The 14,084-nt window shown below is 44.8% G+C and overlaps 2 protein-coding genes across 3 annotated transcripts; both read left to right on the plus strand.

Annotated features, from left to right (window-relative positions):
- The first annotated feature begins 893 nt into the window (after positions 1-893).
- Positions 894-12,299, plus strand: LOC126041010 (arylamine N-acetyltransferase, liver isozyme-like). Of its 2 annotated transcripts, none has more exons than XM_049806192.1 (2): positions 894-986; positions 11,404-12,299. In XM_049806192.1, exon 2 carries the CDS (start codon positions 11,409-11,411, stop codon positions 12,297-12,299), a length of 891 nt encoding a protein of 296 aa, XP_049662149.1. In that variant the 5' UTR covers positions 894-986; positions 11,404-11,408. The 2 variants fall into 2 exon arrangements, with proteins under 2 accessions (XP_049662149.1, XP_049662147.1); XM_049806190.1 differs by lacking the exon at positions 894-986 and adding an exon at positions 7,886-7,938.
- Positions 899-6,074, plus strand: LOC126041009 (arylamine N-acetyltransferase, pineal gland isozyme NAT-3-like). The gene is made up of 2 exons (XM_049806189.1): positions 899-986; positions 4,054-6,074. The coding sequence occupies exon 2, from the start codon at positions 4,061-4,063 to the stop codon at positions 4,943-4,945; it is 885 nt and encodes a 294-aa protein (XP_049662146.1). The 5' UTR covers positions 899-986; positions 4,054-4,060; the 3' UTR covers positions 4,946-6,074.
- Positions 12,300-14,084: the final 1,785 nt, after the last annotated feature.

Consider the following 14,084-nt stretch of genomic DNA (forward strand, 5'->3'; position numbering starts at 1 on the left):
AGTGTTCGAATGAAACTTGCGGCTGACACTAAATGTGAAGGACTGGAACTACTCTTGGGGAACTAGCAGGAAAGAATCCAGCTGTATATATGAGAGAATTAATAAGACATAGCTTGGCAAAATGCAAGTGAAATTTGTATATAAAAAAGCAGTATGAAACACACTGGAAGCTCCCTATGTGTTAGCACTCCATAGTCATCACTTTGCCAATATCATCTTCACCACCAAAACATCCTCAGGTGATACTTGTAGGCAAAGACCAAAGAAGACACACTGCTGTCCTAGTGCTTTCTTACATTCTATGAAATTTACTGTAATAAAAAAAAAAGCACATAAATCAGAGAGAGCAAATTAAGCAAAGGCAGCACTGAAGTTCTTGTGTGCGCTGATTGTGGCAAGGGGTTGCAGGTGCAAATAACTGTGCCGAAATCTTGGTGCTTTTCAGAAACAGTGCAAAAACCTTCTCAGATTGAATGCATGCAAGACTTCTTCCACACATTTCCAAACAAATACTTACCTAATACCTAGGAAAAATAAATATATATTACCCGAGTGCATTCAGCTAGCTACAGAAATAAAAAAAATACCCTTTTTGTCAGAGCCCAAGCTAGCCCTTGCAAAAGGCATGAAACAAATGCAAATGAGAAGCAGCCTCTGCTCTAATAACGACCAGGTTTTGCATGCGTGTTGAATCAGTATTGTTGGATTTGCTTGCTCACTACAGCTCTCGTGCTCCACCCTTCTGGTTTATTTGTGTTGGTTTTTTTTTTTTTTTTTTTTTTTTCTTCCAGCTTTTGCAATCTGACAGACGCGGGTGAAAGCAAGTCAAGAGAAAAGACGTTCCCCTGAAAAGGAGCTGGAGAGCAGCCCTCAAGCCCTGTCTGCACTAGGTGAAGGAGAGCCAGCCAGCCACACCACTGGCTTTAGCCTAAACCCACCCCCACCCAAGACGCTGAGATATACTAGTGGTTGAACTGATTTTCCAGGTAAGCCTTTTTTTTTAAACCCTGAATCTTGGTGGCGGAGCGCACCCTAACCAGGAAGTTAAATCTCTTTGAACACAAAACACGGCAAAAAAATGGTGCAATGACAGAGAGGGGAATGAATGCTCAGCTGCTCAGTGTAATAGATACACTGGTTTATTTACTCAGCAGTCTCGAGCAGATGGGGCATTCATGCTGTCTGACTTATTTCAGATACCACACTTGAAAGAGCCTTATAAACTCCTGCAAGAGATGGACAGACAGACAGGAAAACCCCACACCAAGGTTTTCCCTTTAAGTAAAAGTTACTGTAAGTGTTTTGCCTGCTGTGATAAAGTGAAAGAAAGGGAGAAAGAAAGGGAAAACCAGCTGGTGACGCTGGTTTAAAGTTCACACGGCAAGAACTATGTTTCTGCCAAGTTTTCAAAAATGAATAGAGTTGTAGTTCTGGGGCTCTGGGGAAAAGCTTGGGAATGAGCCGAAAGCTGAACAAATAGAATCTCCCAAATAATCATCTGATGCTCTTAACCTGATGGTGGATCATTCAAGCCTGCTTGTTGGATGTCAGAGATGTGGCAGTGGCCATGATGCAATAGTTACAGATTTCTGTTACGCTTCTAACCTAGGAAATGTGAGTAGGCAAACCGGGTGTATCGGGCTTGTGTGGCAAGGTTTCGGGGCGGGGGCTACAGGGGTGGCTTCTGCAAGAAACTGCTAGAAGCTTCCCCTATATCCGACAGAGCCAATGCCAGCCGGCTCCAAGACGGTCCCACCGCTGGCCAAGGCTGAGCCCATCAGCGACGGTGGTAGCGCCTCTGTGAGAACAGATTTAAGAAGGGAAAAATGTTGCTGGGGCACAGAAACTGCAGCCAGAGAGAGGAGTGAGAAGATGTAAGAGAAACAACTTTGCAGGCTCCCAGGTCAGTGAAGAAGGAGGAGGAGGAGGTGCTCCAGGCGCCGGAGCAGAGATTCCCCTGCAACCCTTGGAGGTCCACGGTGGAGCAGATATCTACCTGCAGCCTGGGGAGGACCCCACAGTGGAGCGGGTGGATGTCCAAAGGAGGCTGTGACCCCGTGGGAAGCCCACGCTGGAGCTGGCTCTCGGCAGGACCTGCAGCCCCTATGGAGAGAGGAGCCCACGCTGGAGCAGGTTTTCTGGCAGGACTTGTGACCCCATGGAGGACCCACGCTGGAGCAGTGTGCTCCTGAAGGACTGCACCCTGTGGAAGGGACCCACGCTGGAGCAGTTGGATGCCCCCAAAGACGGCCGTGACTCCATGGGAATGCCTGCGCTGGAGCAGTCTGTTCCTGAATGACTGCAGCCCGTGGGAAGGACTCACGCTGGAGAAGTTCGTGGAGGACTGTCTCCCACGGGAGGGACCCCACGGTGGAGCAGGGGAAGAGTGAGGAGTCCTCTCCCTGAGGAGGAAGGAGCAGCAGAGACAACGTGTGATGAACTGATCGTAACCCCTATTCCCCGTCCCCCTGCGGTGCTGGAGGGGGAGGAGGGAGAGAAAATCGGGAGTAAAGTTGAACCCAGGAAGAAGGGAGGGGTGGAGGGAAGGTGTTTTAAGATTTGGTTTTATTTCTCATTACCCTGCTCTGGTCTGATTGGTAATAAAGTAAGTTAATCTTCCCCAAGTCGAGTCTGTTTTGCCCGTGACGGTAAATGGTTGAGTGATGTCTCCTTCTCCTTATCTCGGCCCACAAGGCTTTTGTTATATTTTCTCTCCCATGTCCAGTTGAGGAGGGGGAGTGACAGAGCGGCTGCGTGGTGCTTAGTTGCTAGCTGGGGTTAAACCATGACACTGGGTCACCCTCTGCTTCTGCCAGGATATTGTGCCAGATGGAAATTTTTCATTTTCATTCCTTTGTTTATATACTGAAAGTATCTTTCCAAAGTTCCCATACAATTGAGAATTTAACCCTGTACGAACAGTTAGGACTTTTCTTATGATTTTACCTTAAGAATCATATACAGGAACTTAGAACATTTTGGGATCTCTCTGGTCAGTAATCTGAACAACATTGCTCTGTACTCAAGAGATGTTTGAAATTCCACAGTGCCTGCGCAGGAATAACAAAAGTACTTGGCTACATCAAAATCCCTTTCTTGTTTCCTTACCATCAAGGGCTGGGAGGGCTCGAGCTGCTTTCCACCCCCGTGTTTGTGAAACACAGCCTCCAGCTGAGCCCTTCTGCCATGGATGGGGGGTGATGCCCGGTCCCTTACCCACGGGCAGGCACCCGCTGCTGGGGAGACTGAGTTGAAGAAGCAAATGCATCCCCCAAAATGATGCCAGAAAATGTGAAATCTCCTGAAACTTGTAGTTTTGGCCCAAACCTTAGTTTTCTCCTGCTGCTGGCGTAGGGCTGTGATCAGCAGAGCTGGAAAGCCAAGCTGTGCTGCGGGGAGGCAGCTCACAGCAGCTGCAGCAAAAAAACTCCCACGGCCTTTTCTGCCCTAAAAAAAAAAATCTTTCTGCGCTCCAGGTCACATCTGCTACTGCCAGCATGGAGAGCAGGAGCAGGTGAGGCCAGCTCGTGCCAGGCTGCCTAAATAATAGAGGAAATACCATGGCAGGGCATATTTATTTCAGATTTGGTTTCAGAGGAGGCTCTGGATTGCTCCGCAAGAGTGGGAGGTTTGTTTTCTGCTTCCGCTTTGCTGAGTCAAACCGCAAGTAATGTGGTTCAGATCTGGAGAGTCTCAGTTCCTATAATTTCTAACAGGGAAACAGCGCTGGTACTGTTTTTCTTCCTTCCTATGGAGATTTGTAGCTTTGCCGGGCAGGAACTCTCTACTGAAATGTGCTTAGCACGGCTGGAGCCTCTCATCACAGCTGTAAAGAAACAATTAAAAATAACATTTGTGCTCATCAGCAGTGTCCCATTGGCTTCCCTTGGTGCTAATACTCACGCTCAGCTGCCTTTGGTAGGGCCGTTAGTCAAATCCTGCTCCTCTTCTGAGCAGGCTGCCCATACTGATGAGCACCCTGTTATAAGGGATGGGGAAGATCCTTCTGTCACTTCTTACACAACCTATTATTTTTCTCCACCCTTCTCTCAGAGGCGGCATGGACATCAAGGAATATTTTGCCAGAACTTCTTACCAGGGCTCCTACGATAAGCTGGACCTGGCTACCTTGACGGATATATTGCAGCACCACATCCGAGCAGTCCCTTTCGAAAATCTCAGCATCCACTGCGGGGAGTGCGTTGAGCTAGACCTGGAAGCGGCTTACAACAAGATAGTGAGGAAGAAACGTGGGGGCTGGTGCATGGAAAACAACCAACTTTTATCTTGGGCCCTGAAAACTGTTGGCTACGATGTCACCCTTCTGGGAGCAAAAGTTTATGTCCCGGAGTATGACGTGTATGCACCTGAAATGGATCATCTGCTGCTGAAAGTGGTGCTTGGCGACAAATCCTACATCGTGGATGGCGCGTTTGGGATGGCCTACCAGATGTGGCAGCCGATGGAGCTGATTTCTGGGACAGACCAGCCGCAGGCTCCCGGGGTCTTTCGCTTCCTGGAGAAGAGCGGGGTCTGGTACCTCGAGAAGGTGAAAAGGAAGCAGTACACTCCTGACCAAAGCGTCTCCACTTCCCATAACTTGGAAGAAGAAGGTTGCCGTCCAGTTTATCTCTTTACCCTTCAGCCACGAGACATCGAAGAGTTCCGAGCCTGCAACGTGCGTCTGCAGACAAAGGAGGCCTCGCTCTTCGTGTCCAAGTCTATCTGCAGCCTGCAGACCACCAACGGCATCCGGGCTCTGGTGGGGTGGAAATTCACCGAGATGAAGTACAATTATAAGGATAATATGGATCTGGTGGAAATCAGAATCCTTGCAGATGAAGAAATAGAGAAAACACTGAGAGAGAAATTCAGTATAACACTAGACAACAAACTTGTACCCATCAATAGAAGCAGGCCGCATCCATCTGAACTCTTTGCCTGAATTATGTATAATTCAATCCAGTGCAATCCTTCCCCCTATTTCTGACAAGCACCTGAAGGTTAAGCTTTCTCTTGCCGTCTATACCAGTGTAAGGCAGAACATATTAGTATGAATCTGGAAAAAGAAATTGATTTTCACAACTGCCTCTGCATCTCTCTTTGGTTTGGGTACAAATAATTTCTTCCTAGCTCAATCAAATCACTACCCTTCTCTTTGTGCTTAGCTGGAAGCAGACTCTGCCCATTCCCTACTCCTATCATCTCTTAAAAGCTTTTCTAAATACACCCAGAGTAGCAGGGTAGAGCGATGGAGCTGTATGTCTCTTTATTACTTTGTGCTGCCACCTGGGGAAAATCGTACCCACCTCTTAAATGAATTCCGTATTATTTTTGGACTTTAATAGCCAGAAAAACAAAGACATCCATTGCTGAGTTTGCTCCAGTTAAGCCATAAGCCTGTCCTTTTTGCTCTTGCATTCACAAAACCCTCCGTGCAACAGTCGGACAGTCCCATGCCTATGCCGCACCGTGAGAATACTTATGGATGGGCTATTTATGGCCTAAAACTGATGATGAGAAATATTAGTGGACAATTCTTTCTTGGTCCAGAGTTTACATGACTCCTGTTCTCTCAGTGCCATAATCAAAAAGCAGGATTTCTTTGAACTGAAAGCATCTCCTGTGCATTTTGTTTGCTACCACCCAGAAGCAGACTGCTGGGAATACATGCTCCTCTCGTAAGACTCTACTCTGAGTGTTATTGCACATTAATTATTGTGGCTGAACTCAAACACATGCGCAGAATCATTTTTCTGAAACATTTCTGTTCTACTGAGGATGTGTTTGCAGTGATACTAATTATATTGATATAAGGAGAAACGATGAATCTTAATCAGATACCTAAAGGCTAAGAACCTTAGTATGAGAAATTACTCAAATGTGATCACTTTGCCCTCTGAGAAGATGCTTGATGTTCCTTTATGTACAAATCTTGGAAGCATTACAACTATGCACTCACAATTAAGTAAATTATATAAGTGAATAACAATTAAATAAAAAAAAATCAAGAATTGTGAAGTAAAACTATTCAGCTGTTTTTTTTCCCCCAATTACAATGTGTAACCCCAAAGTAAAACATTTCATTAATCACTGCAGTTGTCCTGATTATTTATATGTGCTAGCATTTTGCAGCTAAGGCTTTTAAAAATACAGTAACTCACTGACCCCTTTTTATTTGTTATGTGATATGTGCAGCTTTCTATAACTAGAAGTTTAGAGTTAATAAAAGCTATTCTGCACACTCACAACGTATTTCATAAAGACACTGAGTTCCCCAAATGCCCATCTTCCCATTGTCAAATGCATCCATATGTGCTCGGCTGCATGTGTGTAATAGTCCCTTCTAGCGCATGAGGCTCCCCCACCCTATAGAGAAGTGAAATGTTAATCACTGACCCTGTAGTGGATTGCAGAAGGAAAAGGGGCTTCTTCCAGCATGGACCAGCAGCTTGCAACACAGATTGTCAGAAGAAACTGTCCCAGGATCTGGCTCGTTTGCAAGCTGTATCCTTCTTTCGTTCCCCACGTTAGTGAAAGAGCTAAAGGAGCAAAACTCGGTGGGTTTATCCTTGCAGCAGCCTGGCAGCTGGGGCAAAGCATTGGGATGGAGGTAAAAGCCCAGCCAGATCTCACAGAGGTGTGGGGCAGGACAAGGTCCATGCAGAGCCAAGAAGCTCCATCATTTGTGGGAAGAGAAATGGGAAACACCTAGAAAAGTCTGCGCCCGTTCCTCTCCCCGAGCATGAATGTTTCTTGTGCTTTGGGCTGTTTCATAGGCTCAGGGGAAGGAGTAGGGTGCTACGTCCATTGCCCCACAGATTCAGCATGTGAAGGGCAAACAATAATAGGAAAAGCCACTTTCCTTTCAGCTGATTCATCTCCTCGAGCGTGTGCCCCGTCCGTCGCTCTGGCTGCTGCCCGCTTTGTGGCACAGCTCAGCGCTTCTGGACCTCCCGCTCAGCCCACCCACGAAAGCAGGTTTTATTGCTGAGCAATCGAATGAAGCTCTCTGTTGGAAGGGGGGAAAAAAAAAAAAAAAAAAAAAAAAAAGAGGCTCTTCATCTCAGCTTGCACTAGTTTGCTTTTTCCTTATCACTAACTTTGGAGGCAAATCCTTAAAGGCATAGCAGGCTCGGGGAGCGCAGCTCTCTCTGGGAGCAGCAACCTCACTGCCAAAGGACAGGGCTTCTTTTTGAACCTAAGGGGATTTAAACAGCTAAATGACTTGGCAAATCTGACCTTGTTGCTTTGGGGGTCTGGTATCAGCCACAAAGAATAGCTCAGCGCAGTGTGATTCATTCAACAGTTGTCATCCCCCACCAATAAATCAGTGGCTTCTTGGCTTGGATTACTATCTACCATAAGTCACTTCCTACAGGGATCCAGGCCACACGAGTGTCAAGAATGTAAAATCTGTATCAAAATTTGCACTATTGCTTTGCTGCTTCAGCATGGGTGCAGCCGTGAAGGTGTTCCAGAGACTGAAGCGCCTGGGTGACCTGCGAGGTTGAGGATGGGGTTATAACCACTTATAAAAGTTGCTCAAGATACCCGTACTGTATTTCTCCTTTGCACTCCTGGAGGGCTTCAGTTCTCAATCAGTAACGCAGGAGGTTAAAATCTACTCAATATGGTAAGAAATTTGAGGAACTGGAACATTTTCAGGCTCTCTGTACAGCACCTAACACAATGAATTGCATGAAAGGGCTTTCTATGCATATGTCAGTACAAATAAAGCAATAAAACCATCAGAATATAAAATATTATAAAAGAAGAAATCCTCTCCCCTCTTTTCCTGTTCTGCTGGAGGATAACACTGTCCCTGCCAGGCAGTAAAGGCAGCCTGGACCTTTAAGAGCAGCAGTTCCCAGTACAACGCTTGCTGGGAACTTGGGAGCGAACTAGGGCGGAAAGCCTGAGCTCGCTGGCTGAGAGGTAAGCAAGCACCCAAGTGTCTGACCTTTAAATTCATCCTGCAGCTGTGGGCCAGCCTATTTGGAAAAGCCCACCCCTGTGGGTCCGCATACCATGTGCTTAGCACTGTAGGCATATTAGCAAAGTATAAATTACAGCGACCCTGGGGCCAACAGCACACGTTGCATTGCAAGGACGTTGTCCAAGTACAAAGATCAAGCGCTCGAGATTTAAACTAACCCTTTTATGCTGAGCCAGAGTGTATGAAAACCCCAGCTACTGACTCACAGTGTAGCTTAAAATCAAATGGTGTAGGCACGTGCAAGAGGATCCAACCTTGGAAGCCTCTCATGAATTTTAGCAGAGAAGAACGGTTCCTAATATTCAGCCTAATTATGAAAGGACACAGTGATCCCCAGGGATGCTTGCAGACAGGCAGAACCAACATCTGAATTTCACTACTGTCCTTGTTTCAGCTGGGATAGAGTTAATCTTCTTTCTAGTAGCTGGTATACTGTTATGGTTTGGATTCAGTATGAGAAGAATGTTGACAACAGACTGATGTTTTCAGTTGTTGCCAAGTAGTGTTTATACTAAGTCAAGGATTTTTCAGCTTCTCATGCCCAGCCAGCAAGAAGGCTGGAGGGGCACAAGAAGCTGGGAGGGGACACAGCCGGGACAGCTGACCCAAACTGGCCGAAGGGGTATTCCATACCGTGTGATGTCATGCCCAGTATATTATTGCGGGGGAGTTGGTCTGGGGGGATTGCTGCTCGGGAGCTAACTGGGCATCGGTCGGTGAGTGGTGAGCAATTGGATTGTGCATCACTTGTTTTGTATATTCCAATCCTTTTATTATTATTGTCATTTTATTATTGTTATTACTATTATTATTAACTTCTTCCTTTCTGTTCTGCTAAACTGTTCTGACCTCAACCCATGAGTTTTACCTTTTCCCTTCCAATTCTCTCTCCCATCCCACTGGATGGGGGGGAGTGTGGTGCCTAGCTGCTGGCTGGGGTTAAACCACGACAACTACCCACCAAGCTGCATGAATGCTGAATGAAGCTCGGCTGCTGCAGGAGCAAAAGTAAACAAGGCTGAGATCCCGACTGAGGCTTGAGATACTTGGCAACTCAGTTTTAGAATGCAAACTGTCCCCTGGGGTGAGGGCTTGCTTGCTGCTGCAGCCCTGTCGCTAGCATGGTGGGAATGGTTGTGCCAAGAAGCAAAGCTGCCTCTGGGAAGGCGAGGGAGTAAACACCGGTTTACATGAACGCTCCCTAACGCCAATGATTTTGTACCGCAGCTTTGTTATACTTAAACCTCTCTAAGTATTCATTGAGATCAGAGCACATTTTGTCAGCCACCACGAGGCTGTCTTTACTATACAGATTTTAAATTGATGAGGGCAGAGAACGCGCAGCTGGGGAAACTGAGGCACGGGCTTCGAATTTCCAAAAACATGTTTTCCTGAAGCCTCCTTGCCAGCATCCCATGGAAGCTCTCGATGGGGAGGTTGCTCATGGCTGGAAGAGGGGAGCTGGGTATATGCTGCAGTCTTGCCAGGGCGAAGGGGACACCCAGACCCAGGAGACAGGTTACAGGGAGGGCATCAGGCCTTCTGCTGCTGACCCAGAGCAGGGAATGATTATTTTTTTTTCTTGAAAGCAAATTTCAAGCATATCAGATCCACCAGGCTAATTAATGGACTCACTTGGGCCTCTCCTGGTCACAGAGATTCAGCTTGACACCGTCACAGGGAAAAGGTGCTGCTTTGATCTGGCTACGCAAAATGGCTAAAAGTGGGAATAGAAAGAAAAAATGAGGCAGAAGACCACAGGATGAGCTTGCCAGTGTACACGCGTGCTGTCTGTTGGGTAGGGAATGGCTTTCTACAACCAGTGTTTCCAAGGAGATCCTGCCAGACATGAGTGCCCTTGTCTTAAAAAAGGGATGGAAAAAAACCATAAAATGCAGTATCAAAGACACATTACTGTTTTTTTCATGTAGCCTCTTTGGGTCCTTTTGAAGTGAAAATGTTTATTTCTTATTCCCTTATTGTGATAGCCCTCTATTTTATTATATTTTCCTGTGTTTTTGCATCAGCCAGTCTGAATCCTGGTACCAGTGCAGATCAGGAGCAACACAACTAAGTCAAGTGAGTTGTGGGGCTGGCATCAAAATTGGGGATAAAGGCTAGAGATTGGGTCATCTGATGTGCTCACCTGCTGGGGTGGGGCTATTTCCATCTATGTATTTTAGGTGGGATTTTCAAAAGCTCCCAGCATTCACTTGAGTGCTGCCATGGATATCGGGTCAAACTGCTGGTTGCTCCTAGGGGAGCAGTTGGACCAAAGCTGAGAATAGTCACGGGAAGGTAATGTCTCCCATCTCATCTACAACAAATTATTTTTGGAAAAATCCTCCCAGGGAATGTGGGACTGATTTCAAGGAGCAAGAAATCCTGAGACCTTTTGGAAATTAATACAGTCCTTAGCAGATTGTGAATTGTTCTGGAAAACAAACATCCTTGGAAAAAAGCCAAATTAAATCTAAATTAAAGGCAAAAGAAATCCTTGCAGATACCAGATGAGTCAGTGGATTAGAAGTGTTACAGGGAACCTTTTGCATCTTGGCCACACAGCCAGTACCAATGACGGTCTCTTTCAGCTAATGAAAGGAAAAGGGATCAGAGACATGAAAACACGAAATATATCCAATAATTTGAGCTGAAACTAAGGCCTTTGTTTTGTAAAAGATGGTAAAAGAAACCAAAAGCCGCTGAATATGCCGTGAATGTATCCTTAGTAATTATCAATTTCTCTGACCTTTAGGTTAGAAAAATTAAGTTCCTTCCTTTTAACAGCCAGGGTCAAAGCTCTGTCTGAAGTCCACAGGGAAACTAAAGTGATGAAGAAAACAACAATCTACTTCACGTAGATGCTTGTCTAAAATGGTGACACACTGGGATGTTAATCCCAGTTAACTAAAGCCATGAATGTAAAACCTTCCAGTTAAATTACCCGTGGGATAAATAAAGAATTGCTTACCTGTTACGGTAAAAGAAACAGTAAGAAATTGCTTTGAATTTTATGCCGGTGTAGTGTAGCAGCTTTTCTGCAAACCTGTTTGTCAGTTTTATAATTTTTTTGTCATGTGGGACCCTCATCCAGGGCCAGAGACTGTTGTGCCACGTGCCGTGTCTTCCCATAGGAAAGACATCCACCTGGCTTGAAGGCAACATCTGAGAGAGAGAAAGCATTACTGTCACCTGCTCCTATCCTCATCTCTTTTTTAAGAAATAGAGATGACACAGGCAGGTCTAGCCTGCATTCATCTCCTATCAAGGGCACAGGTTTCTTTCAAATCCTCAATGAAATGGCCTAGGCTACATTTGCAGGCTGGTTAACCTGTGCTACAGAAATAGGAGTAAACCCCTTGAGAGCCGCACAACAGTAACTGGCTATTCTTCTGCTCACACAGGCAAAATGAACATTCAAGAGTATTTAGCAAGAATTTCTTACAATGAGTCCCATCAGGATGCAGACTTGCAAACCTTAACAGTCATCTTCCAGCATCACATCCAGACAATTCCTTTTGAAAACCTCAGCATGCATTGTGGGGAGACCATCGAACTGGATTTACAATCTATTTACAATAAGATTGTGAGAAAGAAACGTGGTGGATGGTGCCTGGAAAGCAACTACCTTCTGTTTTGGGCCTTGCAAGAATTAGGGTATGACATCTGTATTCTTGGAGGAAACAGCTATGAACCTGCCACGAAGACATACACTTCTGAGATAAATCATATCCTACTGAAGGTGGTGATCAAGGGAAATTCCTACATAGTAGATGCGGCTTTTGGCGGTGCCTACCAGGCGTGGCAGCCATTGATGTTGATTTCTGGGAAGGATCAAGCCCAGACCCCTGGCATCTTCCGCTTCATGGAAGACAATGGCACCTGGTACTTTGAGAAAGTGAAAAGGAAGCATTATATTCCCGAGCAGCAAAGTGTCCCTTTCACTGATACTCCAGAACTGGGGAATATCAGAAAAATATATACGTTCACTCTCAAGCCGCGACATATAAATGACTTCCAGGAGCTAAACGCATACCTACAACTGTCTCCAGATAACATACTTAGGAAGAAGTCGATCTGCACTCTCCAAACCACTGAAGGGCTTTATGCCTTAGTTGGATGGACCTTCACTGAGATGAAGTATAACTACATGGAGGACATGGACCTGGTGCAGATCACAACTCTTACAGATGAAGAGGTTGAGAAAACACTGAAAGACAGATTCAATATAGTGCTGGAGAACAAACTCGTACCAGTAAACGTTCGTGGCTTGCCACCTAATTTAGTGGATACAATCTAATTCTAACGCTGTGCTAGATGGTCTTTAAATATCCAATATAAAAAGTTCTAAGATTAACATTAATAACCTTAATCTGATTCTAAAGCTGAGCTAGTCAGATGAACTAAGCTTGGTAAATTCAGGTTCATTGCCAATTAACTGCACATATCAATTGCATATTTTTTCTTGAGCTTCTCCTTCTTTAGATACTGAGACATCTTACTACCTCTAATTTGCTCATATGGAAATTGCTTTTTGACTCCATAACATTTTGTTCCACCTCTCTGGATCTGATTTTATTTCAGATGTATTTTGTGGCAAAGGAGACCAAAATGATACAGAAGGAGAAGCTGTGTTACCATTTTACCCAAAAGACCCCTAACCTTTTTAGGTATTATTTTCAGCCTTCTCAACAGAGTTTGAAAAATTATTCACTTCCTTTAACAGTCTGAAATAGAAAGTTGAGCTGAATTTGGCTTTCAAAGACCTCATAAAAAAAGAGAAAGGTTAAGGCTTTCTCAAATCAAGCCACTGTTAGGTGCTGATTAGCTTATGATAAAATAAGTTGAAAGACTTGAGTCCGATTTCCTTACCAGAAATTGACTTAAAGTGAGCTCTTTATGCAAGGGCACTTAAAAAGCCCAAAAGCTCTCTAATTTTGAGTGTCCAATTTTTCTGAGTCTGATTTTTCTGTGTCTTTGAAATCAAACAAAATCAATAGAAGCTGAGACAATTCAACAGTTCTTAAAAATCTGGCTTTTGGTATTAAAAAATGGAAACAATCAAAGTTAGATCAACCTTTGCAAACTGTAATCTAAACTTCTGGGACCTAACCTTCCCATGATGTCAAGTGGACACGACAGTATTATAGATAAAACTCTTCATATTAATTACAAACAGTATTCTGCACAACAGCTACCTTAAATAAGTAAAACTGCAGATGCGAAAGAAAACGCTGGGAAGTTGGGACATGCCACTGGTGTGGTTTCACATCGTTACACGTAACTCAACAGCCTTTTCACTTTATGATACCCGTGGCAGGTACTGTACAGGGTGTGTCATGAAGGAGGGTGACAGGAGAGCACCCGTCCTCGCCCAAGGAAAAGACTTTGACCCTTGTATTCGTCAACCACAGACTCACTGGGTACCTGAAGTGCTTAAAACTCATGTGCTTTCCCAGATGCAGTCTAATGGCTCTTTGCCTTCTCGAAAGGGACCTCCAAGTTTTCACCTCTGTCAAATGAAGAGGAGACATGCTCGACAGGGACAGAATTTAATAAACAGCCCTGCAACACTGTGAAGATGCAGAAGGCCAAGTTTTAGAGAGGAAATGCATTACTTTGTTCTCACACACAACATTGTGCCAATAAATATTTGTCATTGTATTCGTTAGGTGTGGCACCTCCAGAATAACTACCTGCTGCAGTCGAAGCCTCAAACAGATTGAAAAAGTTACTCTGTGGGCAAAGAAAGGTCATTTTGTGCTTCTGTGGAGCACGGGAACACGCAGCCTGCAATACCTTGGCAATTTGATGTACCCACAAGGAAACAGATGACTATCCTCCATCGCAAAGTGCTGGCTTGCAAGATAACAATAATTTCATTTTAAAAAAGTTACGGAGCTGTTTGCAACTGTCTACTGTAATTATTTGACATGGAAAACAAGTTCAGTCTGGTCTTAACCAGGGGAAAACATAAACATCTACTAATAGAGAAGAAACAAAGTTTAATTTGCTCATGGATCAGTGAAGTCCAAAAATGTGCATTCATTTTGAGTGGACTCTGCCCTTTCTTGGCATTTAAGAT

This window comes from Accipiter gentilis, chromosome 7 (assembly GCF_929443795.1).
Source record: "Accipiter gentilis chromosome 7, bAccGen1.1, whole genome shotgun sequence".
Classification (NCBI taxonomy): Eukaryota; Metazoa; Chordata; class Aves; order Accipitriformes; family Accipitridae; genus Astur; species Astur gentilis.